This window comes from Neopsephotus bourkii, unplaced genomic scaffold (genome assembly GCF_033783945.1).
Source record: "Neopsephotus bourkii isolate Nb327-2 ecotype Australia unplaced genomic scaffold, CSIRO-AGI_Nbou_v1 NB_1423, whole genome shotgun sequence".
NCBI lineage: Eukaryota > Metazoa > Chordata > Aves > Psittaciformes > Psittacidae > Neopsephotus > Neopsephotus bourkii.
Window position 1 is genome coordinate 4,105,464 of NW_026901900.1, and position 21,614 is coordinate 4,127,077.

At 46.0% G+C, this 21,614-nt stretch overlaps 1 protein-coding gene across 1 annotated transcript; it reads left to right on the forward strand.

Moving 5' to 3' along the window:
* The first annotated feature begins 1,021 nt into the window (after window positions 1-1,021).
* MCM10 (minichromosome maintenance 10 replication initiation factor) lies at window positions 1,022-20,150 on the forward strand. The gene is made up of 20 exons (XM_061368123.1): window positions 1,022-1,096; window positions 2,654-2,706; window positions 3,463-3,786; window positions 4,560-4,664; window positions 5,269-5,394; window positions 5,878-6,052; window positions 6,828-6,993; window positions 7,843-8,010; window positions 9,375-9,491; window positions 10,852-11,051; window positions 11,814-11,914; window positions 12,922-13,023; window positions 13,130-13,247; window positions 14,129-14,348; window positions 15,872-16,031; window positions 16,636-16,754; window positions 17,467-17,580; window positions 18,329-18,474; window positions 18,677-18,719; window positions 19,056-20,150. Exons 2-20 carry the CDS (start codon window positions 2,700-2,702, stop codon window positions 19,137-19,139), a joined length of 2,595 nt encoding a protein of 864 aa, XP_061224107.1. The 5' UTR covers window positions 1,022-1,096; window positions 2,654-2,699; the 3' UTR covers window positions 19,140-20,150.
* Window positions 20,151-21,614: the final 1,464 nt, after the last annotated feature.

The window sequence follows — 21,614 nt, forward strand, 5'->3', positions numbered from 1 at the left end:
CTGTTCAGCAGAGCATTCACCTCTTAGCTGTTTCCTGCCACCTGCTGGAACTTCTTGATTCCTTCAGCTACCACAGAATTGCTGTCCTTGATTTCTCTTTCCTAACCCAAACTGGTACTGCTGCCCTTTGGACACCAGAGATCCCATCTTTCTGTGTGTACTGTCTTGCAGGGTGGGGTTAGTGCAAGAGCCTTGGGATCTGAGCTCAAACCCTTCTGTTTTGGGAGCAATTTCTGCATATAACTGATGCACAGAAATAGGATCTAGAGCAGTGAGCGTGTACTTACTCAGGAATACTGTTTTTCACAGAATCATAGTTGCTTGTACCAAAGAAATACTGAACTGGACTACACAATCCTGTCAGTTGCTCATCGACTTGGCAGTCCTGGATTGGACTTGATCATAAAGGTCTTTTCCAACCTAGCTGATACTCCTATGGCAATACCTGGGTTTGCAGTTGCTGCCTTAACACAAGTGCAGAGATTATTTAGCTTATTCTTTACTCTAGGAAGTTCTTCCCTGTGAGGGTGCTGAGGCGCTGGCACAGGGTGCCCAGAGAAGCTGTGGCTGCCCCATCCCTGGCAGTGTTGGACACAGGGGCTTGGAGCAACCTGCTCTAGTGGAAGGTGTCCCTGACTGTGGCAGGGGGGGTGAGAATTGGTGGAGCTTTAAGGTCCTTTCCAACCCAAACCGTTCTGTGATTCTATGATTCTATTCAGACGACTATAACTAGAGGCCCCCCTGACCAGACACGGCCAGTTCTCCATAGCCAGAGGAGTCTAACCAGAGCCCACATCTGTACAGACATAGGTGTGGCGCCATGGTGCTACCCCAGGGGACAGGCCATGACATCTCACACCGGAGGCGTCTCGCAGTGCCATGACACGGTCACCCTCACTCCCGTGTCCCTCTCGGCACAGGACATTACCCCATGGCCCGATCCCCACCAGCTCCCCTACAGCCAAGATGGCGCCGAGCTGCCCCCCTCTGCCAGGCCCGGGGCTGGCGCGCTCCCCGCACCGGAAGCCGAGCATGCGCGGGACGGGGCGGAGCCAGGTTGGAGTTTTGGCGGGTGCCGGACAGCGCGGGGATGGTGGTGAGTGGGGCCGTGAGGGAGAGCCGGGGGAGCGGGCCCCAGAGAGCGGCACTGGGGGGAGGGAGGGATGGAGTAGAGCAGAGCTGGGGTGAGGGGTCCGAGACCCCCGGTCGGGGTTCCCCTGGTGGGGAGGCGGCCGAGCGAGGAGGGGAAGGAGGCTGCTGATGGCGGGGTGGCCCCTGGGGTATAACTGGGAATGCACTGGGGGCAGCGATGGCGGTCCCGCAGTGCCGGCACAGCACAGCCGGACCTTGGTACTCCGGTGCTGGCCGTCAGTCGGAGGGAGATGCCGGGCTGGCCCGTCCCGCTGAGCGGAGTGGTCCCCGGGCCTGTGCCACCGGCGGGACAGCAGGAGCTCTGGTGGCCCCTGAGCCAGTCCTGCTCGTGTATGCGCTTGGGTTGTGTTTTGTGCCTTGCTGAAAATTAATATCCTGGAGCAAGAGAAAAGAGAGAGCTATTAAAAGTGAAGTTTATGGGCGAAACCAAAGCCTCTGCAGCAGGAAGATCTGTAAGCACAGAGTTAAAAGTTTGGGTCTAATAATAGTAAGGATCATAGAATCAACTAGGTTGGAAAAGACCTTTAAGCTCATCCAGTCCAACCTTTAGCCCAGCACTGCCAAGGCCACCACTAACCCATGGCACTGAGGGCCTCACCTACGCGGTGTGTGAACACTTGCAGGGGCGGTGACTCCAGCACTGCCCTGGGCAGCCTGTGCCAGTGCCTGAGCACCCTCGAGTGAATAAATATTTCCTAATATTCAACCTAAACCTCCCCTGTGCAGCTTGAGGCTATTTCCTCTGGTCCTATCACTTGGTACTTGGGAGAAGAGACCGACCCCCACTGTACTACAACCTCCTTTCTTCCTCAGTGGATTTCCCTTCCTCTAATCCAGCCTTCCCTTGGCCATTTATATCAGCCTGTGATCTTTAATTTTTATGGCCATGTGTCCATGAAGTGGAGAACCTGTGAAAGATGCAGAAATCACACTTTTAAGACTTATTGCTTTCCTCTGAGGGTGCTGAGGCGCTGGCACAGGGTGCCCAGAGAAGCTGTGGCTGCCCCATCCCTGGCAGTGTTCAAGGCCAGGTTGGACACAGGGGCTTGGAGCAACCTGCTCTAGTGGAAGGTGTCCCTGCCTGTGGCAGGGGTTGGGACTGGATGATCTTAAGGTCCTTTCCAACCCAAACTGGTCTGGGATTCTATGAACTGTTAGATGTTAATAATTAAATGCTAATTATAATTATGGTGCAGGTTGGTGAAGTGGAAGTGGTTATTACTGTAAGGATGTGGCTGGCATTTCTTAAAATCTTTGTCTGATAGGGGCTTTTTTTCCTAAAAGTGATGCCCTTATGCTGCAGGGAGTTCAGCACAGGTCAGACTTTACATGTGGAAAATGTACAGGAGAGGTTTAGATTTAGTGGAGTCCTCATCTGCAGCTGTGACTAAAGACAAGCTGGTGGTTTGCAGATCATCAAATAAGGAGCCTCAACATGATATGTATTTCTAGATGAGCTGTGTCTACTTTAACAGTAGCACTGTTGTTCTCCCCATAACAGACAACATTTTTCCTTGAGGGACTGCTGAAGAAATCCTGGTGAAATCATGAATGGTAAGGGGGAAATTACTCTTACTTTCAGTGGGAAAGGTACATTCTGATCAGTATATTAGGTAATATGTTCAAGTGTTAAAAAAACTTGATAAACCTTCGAGCAAAGGAAATTATGTTACACTGATTTCACTTGCAAAGGCATCTGAGGTTGCCTCTTGCCTTCTTGTCACCTTTCTGTGAGGCTGCTTTAACCCTTCCTTGATTTTGTGTCTCCTTCAGTAGCAAAAGCTAATTCCTTGTTTTGTTCTGAATTTCAGTTATGCTCTATCTGTCCCATTCCTCTCTCTCTATGTGCTCTTCTTTTTTCCATTATTTTTCCCTTTAGACCATATTTCTTTGTTCTCTATGCGCTTCCTTAAGCAAACCATATCTGAAAACATGCTTTCTTGTCTGCTTTGCATCTTCCCTTTCATCTTCCACTGGCAAAAGCCACATGCATGTCTCTGTAAAGCTCCTGGCTACACCTTTACAGGTCCCAGGCTTTTCTTTGTACAAGCAGCTGCATAGGAGAGAAAGCCAGTGCTAGCAGTCTGCAAGTTTTCTGCTGAGTAGCCAGCCTGAATCACAAGCTGAGAGTGTTTGCAACCACAGTTCCATCCAACCAGACAGTAGGAAGCTGCTCTATTTTCCTTTATCCAAAGCTGAATGGTAATTGCTGCTCTGCTTTAATTTTAGTTGTCATTAGCTTGTAATTAGAGTATCTTGGATGGTTTATTCCATGGCAACTTTAACGCTTGAGTTTCATTTTTACCTTAGCTGATGGTGACTTGGATCTGTTGGCCTCCCTCCTGGAAGAAAGTGAGGCAACTGAGGACAGGAAATCTCCTGAGGAGGAAGATGCTCCAGAGGATGAGGGGGGAGAACCAGATGAATACGATGAGCTCTTTGATGCAGAAGATGATGCATCCTACACTGAGGAGGTGGATGCTGAGGACAGTCCCATTGATGAGCAGAAGGAGAATCTGGCTATGCTGTTTGGAGATGTAGACGACCTGCTGGAAGAGGAGAAGGCAGCAGAGGAAACTCCCTCCACTTCAGCTCCCAGTCAGGCAAAAGAGAAAACCAATGAAGAACTACAAGGTTTCTGTAACAGCATATTTTATCTGTTCTATTGTATACATCTTGTCTCTAGAGAGCTAATGGGTGGAAGGCAGGGCCTGCTGCTTCTCAGTTTAGGGTGGTGCCAGAAAGAGAATACAGAAAGTCCTTGTGAAAGTCCAGTTTTTGGTGCTCAGTGGCCAAACTCACCAGACCTGTTTTCACAAGAGAAAGACAGGAGATTTAAGTAAGCCAGGGAGTCTAAGCTAGGATAGAGAAGGTGCCTGTGTACCTGAGCCTTATCAAATAAAGGAACAATGTTGCTTTGATGCTCAAGGCTGTCATCCTGGCATCTTTCACTATCACAGCAGTCCCTTCCCCCTCAGTCAGGACTTACTGGCAGGAGGTTCTCCTGTATCAGTCAGTGTGGAAGCAGAGCTGGCCACTGAGCTTTCCTGTGTCCAAGCCACACATTTGATTATATCAGAAGCATTTATTTATGCAAAGGAGTTCAATAATCAGCCATTTAAATTGTCTTATGTTTATTAGGAAAGTTACATGCAACACAGCAAGCAATATACCATGTTCAAGTAAAATATTTATATGAGAAGTCAGCTCCAGGCTGTATGCAAAAGTGTCCCTGCGGTGTGAGCTTCATAGAACCAAATAAATCTGTACTGTGGCTTGAGCCTTTGTTTTGTAAGTTCCTATGATGTAGTAAAGCTGCCAGACTTACAGGGATCTCAAAAATCCCTCTTTGCAATGACTTCCTGCTGTCTTCATTATTATCCTTTTTCTTCTCCTTTCTTTCCTAGCTGAGCTGAGGAAATTGCAAGAACAGATGAAGACTTTACAGGAGCAGTTGCAAAAGGCTGCTATTGGGCAGCAATCCAGTTCAGGCCTTGAGAAGAAAACTCCTGGTAATAAGACTAATTAAATGGGTTTAGAATTTGTTGTCTTACCAATGTGCAATTTATAGGCAAGATGGAGTCTTGGAAATAATCCTAAAGTGGCCCCTGAGCAGCAAGGAGGAATGATGCCCTGGTGTATTCTGACCCAGACTGTTTCCTGCAGCTGCAGGCTAAATCAGTGAGCCGCAGTTTTGGTATCTGCATTACGGATAGATTCTACATGGGGCAACTTTCATGAAGTGCTCCAGAGTCTTTTGGAAGGGTCCTATTTTACTGACAGATGTTGTAACACACAGAAAATACAGCTGTGTTTGTTGCTGTAGCACGCTTGGTGTAGTAATGAAACTACATGGGAAAATTGAAAAGCAAGGGGATGCTCCTGCTTTCCACATCTTCATGGTTTCAGTGACATCCAAAGTTTTAGGTCATCATGGAGAAGACTCATTGGGGCTTTTCCAGCTCTTGCATTTCAGATGCTGGCAACTTAGCTGAAGGGCTTCCATGTGGGACCCTGGCTTGGATTTGTTATCGAGAGAATTACTTAAGTTTGGAGCAATTCTTAATGTTTGAGTCCAGATTCTGAGATGTCACACTATTTTGTTTCCTTGGCCAGGTAAATCTCCCTGTTCACCTTTAAAGGAAAGGAATGTTCAGAAGCTGCAAGAGTCACCGTGTTTCTCAGCCCAGCTGGGCAATCCTTTACCTCCAGCCAAGCGAGGAACCCAGAAATCAAAAGCAGGTACCATTCCCAGTCTGCCTTTTCACTGGAACACACTGGGCTGGTTTTGGAAGCTCATCTAGTTCACAGCAGCAGTATAGACACATCCAGGACAGTTTTGTATTAGTTGGTACATTAAAAGCAGTCTGGCAGAGCGAACAGAGCTTATTACAGAGTTACTTACTATATTCTTTGCAGTAGGTTCTGTACTGCGATGGTTAACTTGGACACTGACACTACATGTATATCTGACAGTTTAGCTTGCCTGGAAAATGAGAGCTGCTCTGGGAAGCTCCTCACCAGGCAGTTACATTTGCTTGAGTTATATGTGACTGGTTCAGAGCTGTCAGTTAGTTCCCAGTGAGACCAGACAGTTTCACACCGTTTTTTAAAGTGTGTTATATTAGACTCCAGTCTCTGGTCAGTTTTAAGTTAGTGTTATTTTTATTTAGAAGTTTTCTTTTGTGATCAAGAGTTTTTTCCTTGCTTTTTTTCCTGGTAAAGAGAACAAGGCTCCTCCTCCACAGCAAATCCTCAGTCTGGCATTCCAGCCTCTCCAATCTGCTGCAGGGAACACACCCAGTAAGGTGACCAGAGAGAAGACTCCTCACATGCCTGCACGCTCCAGTGCAACAGCTCAGCCAGTGTCTGTGGAAACCTTCTCGGGGCTGAGATTAAGGTGAGCAGCCCAGCACTGGGCTCTGTCTGGGAACACCACCCTCCAGTAATGGCAGTGAAAATGCAGTCAGTCTAATATCCTGTGGTGCTGGTCACACGAGCGGTGTGCAGGGGACTGGATTCCTGATTTGCTGCATAGACATCATTTAACCATGTCACATCAGTCAGTTGTCGTTAGGTGATGTAGCACAAAGCCATAGCACCGGCTGGGCGATCAGTAAATACGAAACATTGACTTTTAGCTTAGTACCATGTTTCTATTTCTCTGCTCTTCTCTAACAACAAAAAAAAACCCCATCTTTTTATTAGCACTGCTTTCCTCTGGATGTCCTCAGTGGTGGAGGGGAGCAGTGGGCATGTGCAAAGCCCAGCTGTGCTCTGGTTGAGCATTCTCCTCTGCACTGAGCAGCCTCACAATCTCCATACTAAATGTGGCCACAAGAGGTCTCTGAATACTCACGGTGTGTTTCCTCATCCGATACCTGCTGGATTTCCAAACTCTGCTCAGTCAGTTGTATTCAGTCATTCCTGAAACGCGCAGTTAATGCAGGCTTGGGGCTAAGTTCCGGTGCACCTATTTGAACAATAATCAGCGTGATCAATACCTGTCTGGTGTTTGTACAGTGTCCTGAACAGAGGGGGTTTGTTTCGAGTTACCTCTGGGTGAAATAAGGCACAAGAAATTTTGCAGCAAGACGCAGTCTCCCCAGGAGAATGCTGGATGATTTTCATTGTCCATTTATGCTAATGGATGTGTTCTCTTTTGTACAATCCAGAAAACCCCGTGTGTCGTCAGCTGAAATGGACAGGAAAATGGCTAACAGGAAGCTCATCCGACTGTCACAGCTGAAGAGCAAACTTGCTACAGAAAACCTGGAGGAAACAGACTGGGTAACATTTGGAGTCATAGTGAAAAAGGTCACACCTCAGAGCACAAATAACGTAAGTAACTGTTGTATCCCTTGCTCAGCTCAAGTGAAATGTTGGTCTTCTTTCCTGAGAAACTAGGTCTTTATCAGTCAGCTCCATGGAGTTAATGAAGACCTCCTGTATTAAAGATCTTGGCTTGCGTGCTTTCATGCACTAATGCTGGGATAAGTCCTTAGCTTACCAGTTGTCCCAGACAGTAGCATTGGCTAATGTAACCATTGCATCAATCTGTTTTAAGTGTTCATTATATGTTAAATGCCAATAAAAAAATAAGTAAGACTGTGATCCTCAGTCTTTGTTTTAAATGTGCCAATACATTCTACTTCCATTATTTCCCTAGAGGTCATTCTGTCCTAGATGGTGTACATGTCCTATAGAAAGTCATTGATGAAACGGAGATATGCCTTGGGTTTATTTGTTCAGTGCAGTAAAACTGTCTTTATTCAGCAAGCAAGAGCACTGTCCAGCTTTAATATCAGGAAGATTGGTGACAGCACTATTACTGTGCTATTTTAGCCTTTAAGAACCCCAGAACTGGGTGCGTGGTAGGGCTGGAGGTGTTGTATCTCTTACTGCTGTTCCAAACTTTGCTTTTCTAAATGCACCATCCCTGGCAGTGTTCAAGGCCAGGTTGGATGGGGCTTGGAGCAAGCTGCTCTGGTGGAAGGTGTCCCTGCTCATGGCAGGCAGTTGGAACTGGATGAGCTTTAAGGTCCCTCCCAACCCAAACCATTCTATGATTCTATGAAATCAGAACACTGGGCAGGGGGGTGGGAATCAGAATAACTCTTTAAAAGCAACAGGGGCTGCAGTCAGTGTCCTTATATTGAGACCTGAAAGGAAAGTGAATGTCTGTTCCAGGGCAGAACCTTCAGTATTTGGCGGCTGAATGACCTACGGGATCTCAATCAGTGTGTCTCACTCTTCTTGTTTGGTGATGTCCACAAAGAGCACTGGAAGACAGACCAAGGCACAGTAATTGGGCTGCTTAATGCCAATCCTATGAAACCTAAAGAAGGCTCAGATGAGGTGAGAGGATTTTTCACTTGTCCGTCAGCTGTTGATAAAACCCCATAGCTGAACTTTCTTATATCTGCTTGAGAATTAGCTCTGTATCACATAGTTAGGCTGAAATTACACCAGTTTGCCTGCAAAGTTTAAACTGTATTCAGATATTTGCATGGTGTGTATTTATTCCCAGCCTTCTGGAAGACTGAACTTCAAAGAAGTCCTATTAAGCATCTAAAAGTAGAATTTATTCAAGTGTTTAATCTGCTCATGGTTGTAGTTGTCTCACACACTGATGTACAGAGTGTGTTTTCATTTCAGTTTATTCAGCTACTTCAATGCAATGTCTATTTCAGCCTAAAGGCCTCTCCAAGCTGAAAAAGGTGGGGTGCTTATTTTTCTCTTCTAATTTAAGCAAGAGATGTGATTGCAAAATGTTTCCTGGTTCCAAAATCATGACTGAGATGGAGTAACATTTGATTTATTAAACAAACTATGTTATGTATAGTAAGTTGATAAATAGTAGCTGACTTGTTTAATCCGTTACTTCTAAATGCAGAACATGATGAATTACTTTCCTGTAGGTATCAAAACATTTAAGATGGCTTCATTTTGCTAAGAAATTAGTTATTGTTTAATATATTTTTAATTGCACTGGAATGGAAGCCGATTTGACTGGCTTCTGTAAAGCAGAATTTCAGGCTAGTTGCTAGTGATGTACTGTTTTGCATCTTAAATTCTCCAAATGGAAAAATGAAGAATCACATTGACTGTCTATTAAGCCATCTAATTGCTTAAATTAACAGGAATAAGCAGTAAAAAATCCTATTGGTGAATAGAAAGGCACAGCAGAGTTAGTGCAGGGCTATATTTAACTGTGAAGAATTGTTCTTAGCTAAAATGTACATATTTAGAACTACATTAAAATTGACTACTCAAAGTGTTTCTTACCTACAGACACAATTCCTAGTATCTTTGCTTGTGTGAAGTAGGCACTCTTCTTGCATTTGACCTAAATATATGGAGAGGGACAGAGAGCTCTACTACATCTGCTCTTCCCATCCACTGCTGAATGTGGGTGCTGTGATGGTGTCAGAGCTGAGCTGGACAGGACCATCATTCATTCACAACTGCCTTTGCTGGTCCTTGGTTTCCTGAGGCTCAGCACAGAAATACATCTTTATCTTTGTGAGAAGGAAATGCACTTTTTCTCACTGAGCCTTTTCTCAGTCTGAACAGGATATGCGGTTTTCTTAAACTGGGCCTGCATTTTAAAGCTGCATTGTTAATACCAGAGGTACCAACCTGGATCAGAGCCAAACCAGTGCTATCTAGAGAGAAACCCATTCAGTTCCTCCTCAAGACATGCTCTTACTGCTTTCTAGGTGTGTTTGTCTGTTGACCATCCCCAGAAGATCCTTCTCATGGGTGAAGCTCTGGACATGGGCACCTGCAAAGCCAGGAAGAAGAATGGTGATCCTTGTGCACAGATTGTGAACCTGGTCTGTATCTCAGGAGTTTGGAAGGGCATCTTTATGTCTGGCTGCTGATTTTGTTCTGACGTTCTGACTCTTTCACTTGTAACTAAAGTATGTGGAGGAGTTGAGAAATGAAACTCAGAGGAGCTTCTTCTGTGATGGCACAGTAGTTCCGTATATGGAAAGCACTGAAAAGAGAGGGTCTTGACCCATGAGCACCACAATCTCCATACCCTTTCACTCTCCTTTGCACCAGTGCAAGCTTCCATGCACTGCACTAGGGAACTCATGCAAGGTAAAACAATAGGAGGTTTTCTTGGGAATGGTGGTGTTTTTCAGAGATGGTTTTAACCCAGTGAGTTCTCTGGTCCAGTGTGCCTGCAGGCTGCCAGAATATTTATACATAAACGTGGGGGGCACTGGAGATGAGAGGAAAAAGGTGTTGGGATTCTTCTTTTAGGAACAGTACTGATCTGTACTTCTTTAAAGGACTGGTGGACAATGTCACTTAATGGCTATGGTGATGTTATGAACCTGAAAGGAACACCATCTAAATTGGAAGGATTACAGGTAGTAGCGTAGCACTTAGGAGGAGAGCAAATGAAGGAATGGAGAACTGGGGAGGAACTCAAAGTGGGCGGAGAAGGAGGAAGACAAATACAGAAGATACCTGTAGCAAAACACGGCTGTGATTGCAGACCCACTCCAGGAGGTGGCTGCGCACAAGGCTCTAGGTGCCAGTGAGATGTTCCAGTACCGCCTGGAGCAAACTGTAGATGAAGGCTGTCTGGCAGAAGAACCTCACGAAAGAACTGGCTGTTTAATGGGTGACAAAACACGTTTGATTGTGGGGTAATTGTAGTTACACAGATCTGGGCAGATGAATATCAATGAGAACTGGGAGGGAGGTGTTGGGAGAAAGTTAAGAACACCCTGAGTGAGTGCATTTGTGGCACTGCTGTCTCTCACTGGTAGACTCATTATCTTCAGTTCTAAGCTCCCTGGATTGACACTGACCCATTCGTTTTCCTTCCTGTTCATGCCAGTAAGAAAATTACGTACAGCTTAGAGTCAAGAGTGCAGAATCTGGGGAAGAGGGCCTGGGACATCAACTGACTTGACCCGAGGAATAACCTTAACATTCCTTAACACACAGGTCTTTTTTCAGTGATTAGTATGGACAATTTCCAGGGATTAGTATGGACAATTTGAGTTCTGTTTTATATTGCTGGAGTGTGGGCATAAATTTGTTGAACTGATCAAATGCTGCAGCAGTACAATAGGGTTCTTCAGTTTAGCCATAGAAGGATGCATGTGAGTGAGAAGAATGAAGTACGTTGTACTTGCTGGTGTTCTGCAACAGGCTTCTCCCATTTCTTTTCAGAATGACTGTGAATATTGCCAGTATCACATCCAATCCCAGTACAAAAAGCTCAGCTCCAGGCGGGCAGATCTTCAGTCCACCTTTTCTGGTGGCCGCGTTCCCAGAAAAGTTGGCCGGAGGAATCCCTCTTTGAAGGAGAGGCTGTGTCAGGATGGGTTTTACTATGGAGGAGTCTCTTCAGCAGCATATGCAGCCTCAGTGTAAGATAAACCAGTTATTTTCCTTGCTTTGCAACAGACTTCCTCCCTTACAAGTGAGCCTGAGGCTCTAAGGGGGTCTACTTAGATAGTGATCCCTTTGCCATAACTACATTCACCAGAGAGGAGGAAATGCCCCATGTTTGGTGTAATCCTTCTGGTCCCATGGGATAACAGAGTTGCTGTTTGATAGGAGAATGTTAACAGGTGGCACGAAGATGTGGTAAGGGGTGGTTATACCTCTCAATATAGTGGTGCGTAGCCAGGCAGCATTGTGTTTCAGTAGGTAAAATGAACTTTATCATGAAATCACAAGCATTTGAGTCTCCAAGATGAGTATTTTTCAGAGGCGTTCTGTTACTGTATTTAGTTACGGCTCATGGCATTTAATTCCATATTCAGTGTATTTCCTCCTCTCTTCCTTGACTGAAATAACACAGTATTACTGTGTGGTAATGAAGAGAAGTAGTACACCCTGCTTATTATTAAGCGATCAGTGTGTATCTCGTAACTATTTCTGAGCAAAGTTTAACCATTAACTATGTTTAGTTTTCTCTCAAGGCATAGGAAGTGCATATCTCAACCCAGGCAGAAATGGAAGATCCTAAACATTGTGCTAGAATTTGGGTTTAGCTCCACATCATTCCCAAAGTCAGACAGGTGGCAGATGGAGGCACTGTTGAAGGAGCCTGGAGTTTTGTTGAGCTCTTGTCGTTCCTTTCAGAATGGGAAAACTGATGTTCTGGTTTTGTTTCCTCTTTCTAGTGCAGCAGCTGCAGTGCCGAAAAAGAAGATTCAAACCACTCTCTCCAATCTCGTCGTGAGAGGAGTCGATGCAATTGTCCAGGAAACCAAGCAGAAAATTGGTACCTAATTACCCATGTAGCCTCTTCACCTTCCAGATATTCCCAGATGAATGCGTAGATGTGTCCCAGGACCTTGTTACTCACTGGATAAACCTGGCAATTGCTCTGCTACAGAGATAGCCATTTGCAGGCTGCTTTCTCAATTGATCAAAACCCCTCTTCCATCTTGAGAACATAGCTGCAAGGCAAATGTAACTAAGCAGCTGGGTAGCTCAATGCATCTGTTTTTCATCAGTGCCCCTGAATTAAGTCTCCTGTTCTGTCTTTAGACAGTGACAGAAGCTCTTTGACAGATTAAGGAGAACTGGAAGTTTTAAGAACTTTGAACCAGGGAAATTATTTTCTTTGATTAAAATAAATGACTTCTGTCAATCTTGACAGCTTCCAAGGAATATTAAGTATAAATCAGTCAGGTCTGCAATGCAGGGGACCTCCAGAGTACCCAGCCTGCTCCTAGTGCTTTTCTTTTGTGATCTTCAAAGCATATTCCTTCCATAGTTTTGGGGATGTCACCGATCTTCACTGCCTCCGTTTCTGTAAAGCAGTTAATATGACATCCTCCTTATGCCCAGTGGAGAGCAGATAACAGATGATTTAAACTATGTGCTCTACGTGCCAATTAGAAATCTTGTTCACATTCAGTTCCCTCAGTTGCCTCCATTGCAGACAACACAGTGTGTCCCTGTCTCTAGCTCTTAGTTTTCCAGGGATAAGATGTGGTGGCTTCAGGGCTTTCAAGCATTCTAAACATGGGAATGGTGGAGTACCACATATAGTCAAGGCTGCTGAGGAGCTGTGTACTGATGGGTTTGCAGAAGGAATGGAAATGTCTTCATGATGTGCTATGTGAACACAAGGGCTTGGGTAATCAAAATAATGTAGAAGCTGGCCTTGCTTTGGGGGGGGTCCTTACTCAGGTGACCTACAGGGGTTTCTTCCAACCTAAAACCACGCCTGCTTCCCTTCCTGACTCCAGATCTACTGTATTTCTGCCTCTTCTGCTCCAGGTGCAGGAAAGAGACCCATGCAGTGTTCTGAGGAATTCAGGGAACTACTGGCACAGCCAACTTTTGGAGCACGAAACCTCTGCAAACACTGGACCAAAGCAGGTATTGTCCTTTTGCCTGGAGGAAAACCCACTCCTGAAATCACTTACCCTCCTTCTGAGCAAACATTAGTGTCTTTGTTTGTTTGTTTGTTTGTTTGATTTCCCAGATGTTGAAAAGAAGCAAGAGCCCAGTATCCAGCCTGTCTCTGCTTCTGCACTGCTCAAGCAACAGAAACTGAAGTTACTAGAAGCCAGAAAGAAGCGTTCTGAAGAGATTCAGAGGAGGTAAAATGCACACTGACCTGCACAGGAAGGGTTCTGTTACTGTGGCCCGACTATAACTGTGGGAGGTGTTTTGGTGTTTTAAGGAAAACTTCATTGAAATAGAAATACCCCAATATTCAGTGGAGATCCAAATGCTCCAGCACAGTGCCCAGCATGACGGGAAGAACCTGATTAGAGTAGGAAACTGGGCTCAGGAGTCCTGGTTCTGTTCATTGCCAGCTTGCAAGGGTCTTCTGCACCTCAAGATTTGCAAGGGTTTTGTGCAGATCTTGTTAAGAAACCTAAGAACCACCTCAGAAAGAGGCACCCTGGGTAAGACTGAGATTGATGTAACCTCAAAAGGCTCAGAAGGAGCCAAAACAGAACCTGAAGCAGAGTAAGACTAGGCACAATCATGGTGATAGCTCCCCCAGATTCTCTCCCAGCCTACAACAATGCGTATTTCAGGGACTTCCCAATCCAGGATGGTGTCTGTTAACAGTATCTTTGAAAGGATTTCCCCCACAACCCCCATGAACCTGTCATTTATGTGACTTCTGTGACAAGGAGTCCTCCTGTTTACTACCTGGCCTGCAAAGAAGCCCATTTTTCAAAGTGTTTTTGGTTCCCACTTCCCAGCTTCACTTGATGCTTCTCTCTCATTTCAGTTTTGAAAGCAATTGGTTGTTCGCTCTTGGTGACTTCATGTCACTCTTGATTTCAGTGAGTTCCTTGCCAGTCTTATTTCACTCTCCCAAATGCCTAAATCGATACATGTTGTACTAGCAATAGAAGGCATTTTAGTGAAAAATCACAGTCTGCATCCCTTCCATTCCTGTTTCTCAAACCTTTCTGTCTCTGACTTGTGTCCTTATGTTAATGGACTATTCTTGTCTTACAAGGTTTCTCCAGAGCACAAGTAAAGCCAGCAGCCCTGCTTCCCTGTCCTCCTCCAGACAGTCCCCAGTGCCTGGGGCAGAGTTTCCCAAAGCTGCCAGAATGTCAACTCCTCAGAGGCCCAAGCTAGGCACAGGCTTCTCAGAAGGAGAAGATATCCTCTTCTTTGATGGGTCTTCTCCTCCTCCAAAACCAAAGCTAGACAGCGTGGCAGAAGCCAAAAAGGTAAGAGCTCTTTGAATCTTCTAAGTGTTAAGAAGGGGAGGTTAAGGGAAGTTTGTTTTGTGGTAGCAGAGGAATCTTCGATCAGATATAGGCCAGCTCAGCTCTGACATTAGTGGTTTCTGATGTGTGGGATCAGACTGGCCTATTGCATGCAGTACACAAGAAACCTACACTCCTGACAGCTGGTCCATGCTACCATCCTGCCTGTAGTCAACCTCCAGATCAGTGAAACAGCAGCTGAAGAGGAGCTTCTGTGTGTGACGTTTGGCCACTAGAGCTGGGTTCTCCTGCTCGTTCAAACTCCACCTGAATTGGTCAGAAGTGAGTTGTTATGATCTGACTCATGTGTGTGATGCTCATGAGCTCACTCTTGATCTTCCCTGAAAAGCAAGCATCACTGAAGCCACTAACACAAGTGGTAATTTCAGCAAATGCCAATGTGGGACAGAGCAACCTCTTGGGTTGGGGAAAAAGAGATGGGGAGATAGGGCATCTCGTTTAAGTTATGAACCTGATGCTAAGCTTTTTGCTGAAGAAACACCTTTTTATGCATCCTGATGACTTCTCTGAGCAGAACTGACTCCATTCTTCATGATCTGACACAGTGTCATCCCTTGGGCAAATTACCTCTGGAGAGCAGTTTGGAGTAGCCCTGTGGCCGTCCTTGCACTCTTCTTCATGCAAGTGGGATGGACATTCGCTGTCCACCAGTGGCTCCTCTTTCTGCTCTTGTGTTTTGTGGGCTTGGGACATCTTAAAGCATCAGGTTGTGGATAGGTTCTGGATCAGGGTGGGAGGTGCTGAAGTGACTTTTACAGAAGGAGAACAAAGCCCGTTGCCATTGATAGTTTTACAAGCATGAAAACTCTTAAGTGCTGGGGAGGGCCATGGGATTTGTGCTGAAAATCCCTGGAAAGCTAAACTGCACGTTTGTTCTTTGGCATTGCTAGTGCAGTGTATTGTGTTTTCTGTTTGCCAGGTAAGCAACAGTGAACAAAACTAGTTCAGATATGTTGTGCCATGAGTTTGGATAATTTTGGTCGCTAGCCAGAACAGACTGCATTTTTCCTTGGCACAAATGTGTTCACGTTTGTCAGAGAAATTTCTGCCTTCCAATAAGGAAAAATGAGTCCTAGCGTTCTGGGAGCACAGCAAGGAACAGTTGCACGCAAGTTTCTCTCAGTTCCAAATTATTACCAGTTTATGTGGAAATCTCAACTGATTTGATTCCTCTGAAAAAGGTAGTGATGTGAGAAGCAGTTAAAGCACAGCTGCAGCATTACCAAGCCCAGTAACACCACTGTAGAAGCGATTTTATGGCTTAGGAAGTCACAAGAGATTGGGTATGTGGTCAATTACATGTACAGCAGAGCTGGGGACTTTGGTGGGCCTCTCTTTGGCCAGCTCAGGCCAGTGGATCTTTGTCTCCTCCATTTGACAGACTTCCTATGCTGCTCCTGGAAGTAGGAACACGGGAGCCAGACTGCTCACCAACACATTCACTGCTATTCTCTTGCTTCTAGCTGGCTGCAGTACACCGACTACGAGCAAAAGGGCAGGTTCTTGCTAAAACTGACCCAAACAATATCAAGAGGAAACGAGCTGATGATGCTGATGTCCTAGAAATTATTGAAAGGGTTGAGAAGAACGTTGCTCAGCCACAAGGTACAGAGGCAGAGAATGGTATGTAATGTTAGCTTCTAGGAGGGAAAAATCATGCTTATGTCCTGCTGAACACTTGCCGAGTTAAAAGTGAAGAGAGGCCAAGTTAATTCTGTTTAGAACCTCACGGGTTTGTTGCAAAGGCTGAACAATCTCTACCCCTGTGGAGAGAATGTGAGATGTAATCTCTGATAGCTCCCTGTCCTCATCTCTGTTCTCCTGGCACTTGAGCATGGCTGACTTAACCAAAGAAAACCAAATAGTGCCACCTGGGAAGATACCTGAATTTTCTGTGGGAACTTGAGGTCCCTGGTGGTGATTTACTGTGTGACCTTGGATGAACAGCTTCATTCCCTGTAATGCTGCTCCATTAGTCAGGGAGGCAGCGCTGCTCACTCCCTGGAAGTAATGTGGAAATCCCTGGTGCAGCTCTGAGAGAAGATGCAACGTTATTAAATACAAAAGCTTTTTGTTCTGCAGCCCTATGCATGTTCCTGCTGTTTGACCTGAACATCTGCCTGAGAGACCCGAGACTTCCAAAATCTCCTGCAGTGCTCATGCTTAGAGATCACAAGCTTGGTTTGAACTCAGTCTCTGCAGGACTGAGCCTTTTTGTCTCCCCTAGATATGAATGAACTGGAGCCTGCCCAAAAGAAACGGCGTGAGCAGCTGGCCTATCTGGAGTCAGAAGAGTTCCAGAAAATCCTGAATGCCAAGTCCAAGCACACAGATGTCCTCAAAGAGGTATGGCCTCAATCCAGCCATGTCTGAGAGCTCAGAACTAGGGAGCTCTCTACACTCCTAATGATTTCAGCAAGAAACAGGCACACAAATGTGTCACAGGCACCAAATCTAATGGCTTCAAGGCCAGGTTGGACAGAGCCTTGGGCAGCATGGTCTAGTGTGAAGCATCCCTGCCCATGGCAGGGGGTTGAAACCAGAAGGTCCTTTCCAACCCAAACCATTCAATGACTCTATGAGTAGGGTCAGGGATCTCTGAGCACACAGGCTGCAAATCAGCATTACTGCCATAGCCGTGGGAAGGTCAAGCTGCCATCAGGTTTTTTTGCTGTGTTTGGTAGAGTGGACACATTACATTGGTATGAAGTCCCAGCTGGTTTAAGGTCTTCTGAGGATTAATAGTTTGGCTAAGAACCAACTCCATTTATTACATCTGCCTACCTGACCTCTCCCTGCACTGTCCTTGTAGGTTTGTGCTTATGCTGTTGTTAAATCCTCCCACTCATACATCTCAGAGGTGGCTCATTTCAGGGTTGGTGATCACAACATGGGCACTATATGGGTTTCTTTTGGAAGCAAGACATATTTGGTGTTTTTCTGGCTCCCAGACTGCTGTCTACCTCAAACAGGCCCAGTAGTAATTTGCCCTAATGCTGTTTAGAGAGTAGCTTCTTCCATCTTTGTCTTCCCACAACCTTTTGTGTGTGCCCCACAGGGTGAGGCTGAACTGCAGGAGCAATACTTTGAGCCACTGGTGAAAAAGGAAGAACTAGAAGAGAAGATGAGGAGTATTAAAGAAGTGAAATGTCGAGCTGTGACGTGTAAAACGGTGAGTGAAGGGGAGCCAGGGCGACAGTAGTGGGGTGGAACAGAATGATGCTGGACCATCCCGCAGACACCCATCTGTTACTCTCTTGGCTGCAGTCCAGTGCAGAGATCAAACGGAGACAGTTCTGCTCCTTATGCCTGTTGCTTAGAACAAGCCATGCACTGCTTGACTGAGACATGGAGACACTGACAAGGCAGCCTTTAGAGCTGTGCTGAACACCTCCATTTGGTGTTGATGCCAGTGGGTTTTCTGGGTGTTGGTGTCCTGAAAAATACCAGTTTCTTCCCTGAAGTAAGTGCTTTGTGCCGGGACCCTCAGTTCCCCATATTACAAGACAAAGTGAAGTGAGAACATAACACTGAGTGGGATTCCTCTAGCTGCATTTCCAGGGACTTTGCCATCAGGAAGAAAAGTGGAGCTTTGTTACTATCCCAGATAGAGAGGAAGGGAGGAGTTACCTCCCATTCCCAGAGTTTCAGCCCCTGCTGGACTTTCCCTCTCACTGCCTTTCCTGTTTTGGGACTGCACAGAGAGCCATTGTGTGCCTCATGAGGTGCTGGGAGCAGGATGGTGGCAGAGGGAAATGTTAGGAGGAGCAGTGACAAGCCTGGGCAATGATCTCAGACTGGTGGGCTCCTCAGGGTGGGGGAAGACAGAGATGCTTTCCTCAGTGTTCAGCTGTTGCCAGCCCACAGAACAGGTCTCACATGCTGGTGAAGCTCACAGCTCGCTCTCTCCTCCCTGACAGTGTAATTACACCTACTTCAAGCCTCTGGAAACGTGTGTCCAGGATAACCATGACTACCACTTTCATGATGCTGTCAAGCGCTTTTTCAAATGTCCTTGTGGAAGCCGAGCTATTTCCCTTCACAGGCTCCCAAAAAAGCCCTGCAGGTAAGGAATGAGCCTTGGGAAACAGTGACAGGGACCTTTGTACTGTCCATTCACCAGTAACATGCTGGGAATCACATAACCACTTTCTAAGATGGGAACATCAGCCCTTGTGTTAAGCGATGTGGGGCTACTTTTGGTCCCCCTAATACTGTGCAGCAAACACCCACCAGAGTGATCCTCACCTGCCCTCTTCATCTTTCAGTACCTGTGGCCTCTACAAGTGGGAGCGGGACGGGATGCTGAAGGTAAGTGGGAGCCAGCAGTTGCTGAGCGCCTCAGCACTCTGCCTGCTTCTCTTGGTACTTTTTTCCCCACGCTTTGCTTCAGGGCCCTTACAAGCTCCCAGCAAAACCAGACAGGTCTGTGTTTTGTCAGGTGCATGCAGGTAACCACAGGCTGTGTTTTAGTGGATTTCCTCTTCTTGAAGCTTTGTTCTATTTAACTGTGGGGAATTTGCTTTTGCCCAAAGTTGTAAGAATGTCAAGGTTCCTATCACATAATACAGCCCTACCACCACTTTCTGTCACAGAAATGGTGGGAAACATTTCACCACACATTTAACTTCTCGTCTCTGTTTCTAGGAGAAAAAAGGTCCGAAGATCGGTGGAGAAACCCTTCTGCCACGAGGGGAGGAGCATCCAAAATTCCTCAATAGTCTGAAGTGACCTGGAGTTGGGAGTTGATTGTTTTTTCCACACCATAAGGATGGATTTCTGCGCCTAAGACACACACTTCTTTACTGGAATGCCAAAAGGATTCTAGTCTTAGGGATGAATGAGCTGATGAATCAATTCCTGATGAGGAGATCCACAAAATCTCTACCAGGCCACTGCATGGATATTCAGCTTTAATGTTTTTAGAACTGACTGAATCAGGCTCCATATGAAATACACATTGTGCCTGTTGTTCTTTCTGACTAGTAACTTGTTCACAAGATTTAACCTAGAAAACAGACATCTAGAGTGCAATTTGTACTAAGAAATCCCTAGGGATCCAACAAGTTATGCTGAGTGGCTGGTGTAGAGTGACCTCACTAGAATTTGAAATGACAAATCATCACGAACTGGGAGGACTGCATGTTCCATAAGTGCTTGTGTGGTTAATACTGGGGTGTGTAAATGCCAGCCTGTCATGGTTGTTCAACCGTTGGGCAAACAAAGGTGTGAGAGGGTCGTAGGTACAGAGCAGTCTTCACTGGCTCCAGAATTACTCTCTTTGAACCCTTGAGAGCAGATGCCAAATAGTTCCAAAAGCTCTTCTCGGTTTATGTGTTAAAACCCCCTCCACTGGCCTTGGCATTGCCTGCCAGTGGTGGTTACACTGCAGGCTAGTGGGAGCTCTTTGGAAACCCCTTTCCCTATTAACAGCCCTTAGTGAGCCTCCACCACCATCCACACTACAGCATCTTCATGACTAAAAACTTGCAGCTCCCACTTCGAGAAGGATTTTAATGAATCTGCCACTGGTTTGTGAGTGGTTTTAAAGCAGTTACATGTCATAGCTTTTACCTGGGGTTTGGCATTTTAAATTGTCCTGAAGTCTTCCCAGTAGTGGCCATGTTAACCTCGGCTGCTGCCACAGCTTGTCCTGGACCTGATCCATCTGCTGCCCCTAGCTCATGCCCCATAGGATCATAGGGTATTTTTTAGAGCCTAAAAACACTAGTACCTCAGTGATTTGGTCCAGCAACTGGACAGGTTTACCTCAGTGTTCTGCAGTGTTCTTCTGGTGCTTTTGCTGGGCAGCTTGGCTCAGTGCCTTGCATTCATGTCACCACCATTTGCTAAGTGGGGTGTCACTGGTAGGTGACTTAACATGTAGCTGACATTGCTTGGCAATGGCTCCAATTGATCCCTCATTCAGAATAAATAGAGCACACAATAAAAGGCTCCCTGGATTTGTATGGTGTGATTTCTCTGAGGATGAGTTGCTCATCATCTTCATTTGCCCAAGAGCATGGTGCTGAATCACCAAAAGGAAGTGGTTATAGTCGGTGTCTGGCTACCACAATATTCTCATTCATAGAATGGTTAGGGTTGGAAAGGACCTTAAGATCATCCAGTTCCAACCCTGACAACTTGCACTAAATGATGCCACCCAAGGCTCTGTCCAACCTGGCCTCGAACACCACCAGGGATGGAGCATTTACCACTTTTGGGCAACCCATTCCAGTGCCTCACCACCCTCACAGTAAGGAATTTCTTCCTTATATTCAGACCCACAGGAGATCCTCACCTGGCATTCACAGAGCCCCTCTGAAATTCCACATCAGGATCAGCTTTCAGCTGGCACGTTGCAGGCTTTTGGCTTTCTCCAGTTCTGTCTCTGGCCAATGGAAAGGAGATTTCTGCAGAGATTTAAGTAGTACCCTATCTTTGATAACTCATCTTCACACAGGCCCACAGGAGTGTGGTATGTAGAGAAGGTATGTGCCTCCTTGGGAGCCAAGAAATGAAAGCGATACTCTCCATCCCTATATGCAAAAACAGGATAAAGAAACAAAGGCCCTAACCCCTGGGGCAAACCAGGACTGGGGGAAATTAATGTATGGGGGGGGGGGTTTGGGCCTCAGACTATTTTAAGAGACACTTTTCTTGCAGCAGAGTGACCTGACAGGCCCAGCTGGCTCTGTGCTGTCACTGAAGCTGTCCCATGATAGACCTCCAGCCTTGCAAAGAAGCCCAACCACATGCCAGGCTGTGTTAGGGAGGAGCAGCCAAAAGACAGAGATGTGAGCGCCCTAACACTACCACTGGGTGCAGGTCATTTAACTGGATTGACATGACAGAAACCTCCACCACCACAGTTAGTACTGATGGTGAATCAAAGACAGTGTTGCTGAAGAGTGAAGCAAAGTCACATTGGAAATACAATGCTGAACATGCATTCTCAGAGCCATCTTTATGATTAAACCAAGGAGTAAGCTGGTAAATCAGCCCTTTTCCCCAGCCAGGAAATGTTGTGGCTGCAGAGTTGTTTCTCCAGCTACAAAGTTCCCTGTGTATGTACAAAAATGGGCAGGAAGATACCCAGCTTCTCTCATAGTAACCTAGGAAGTCAGGTTTAGTTTTTAGCTACATTAAGCATCTTCCTTCTTAGGTACCATTGAAATGTTAATTGAGAGCATCTTGCCCCACTGC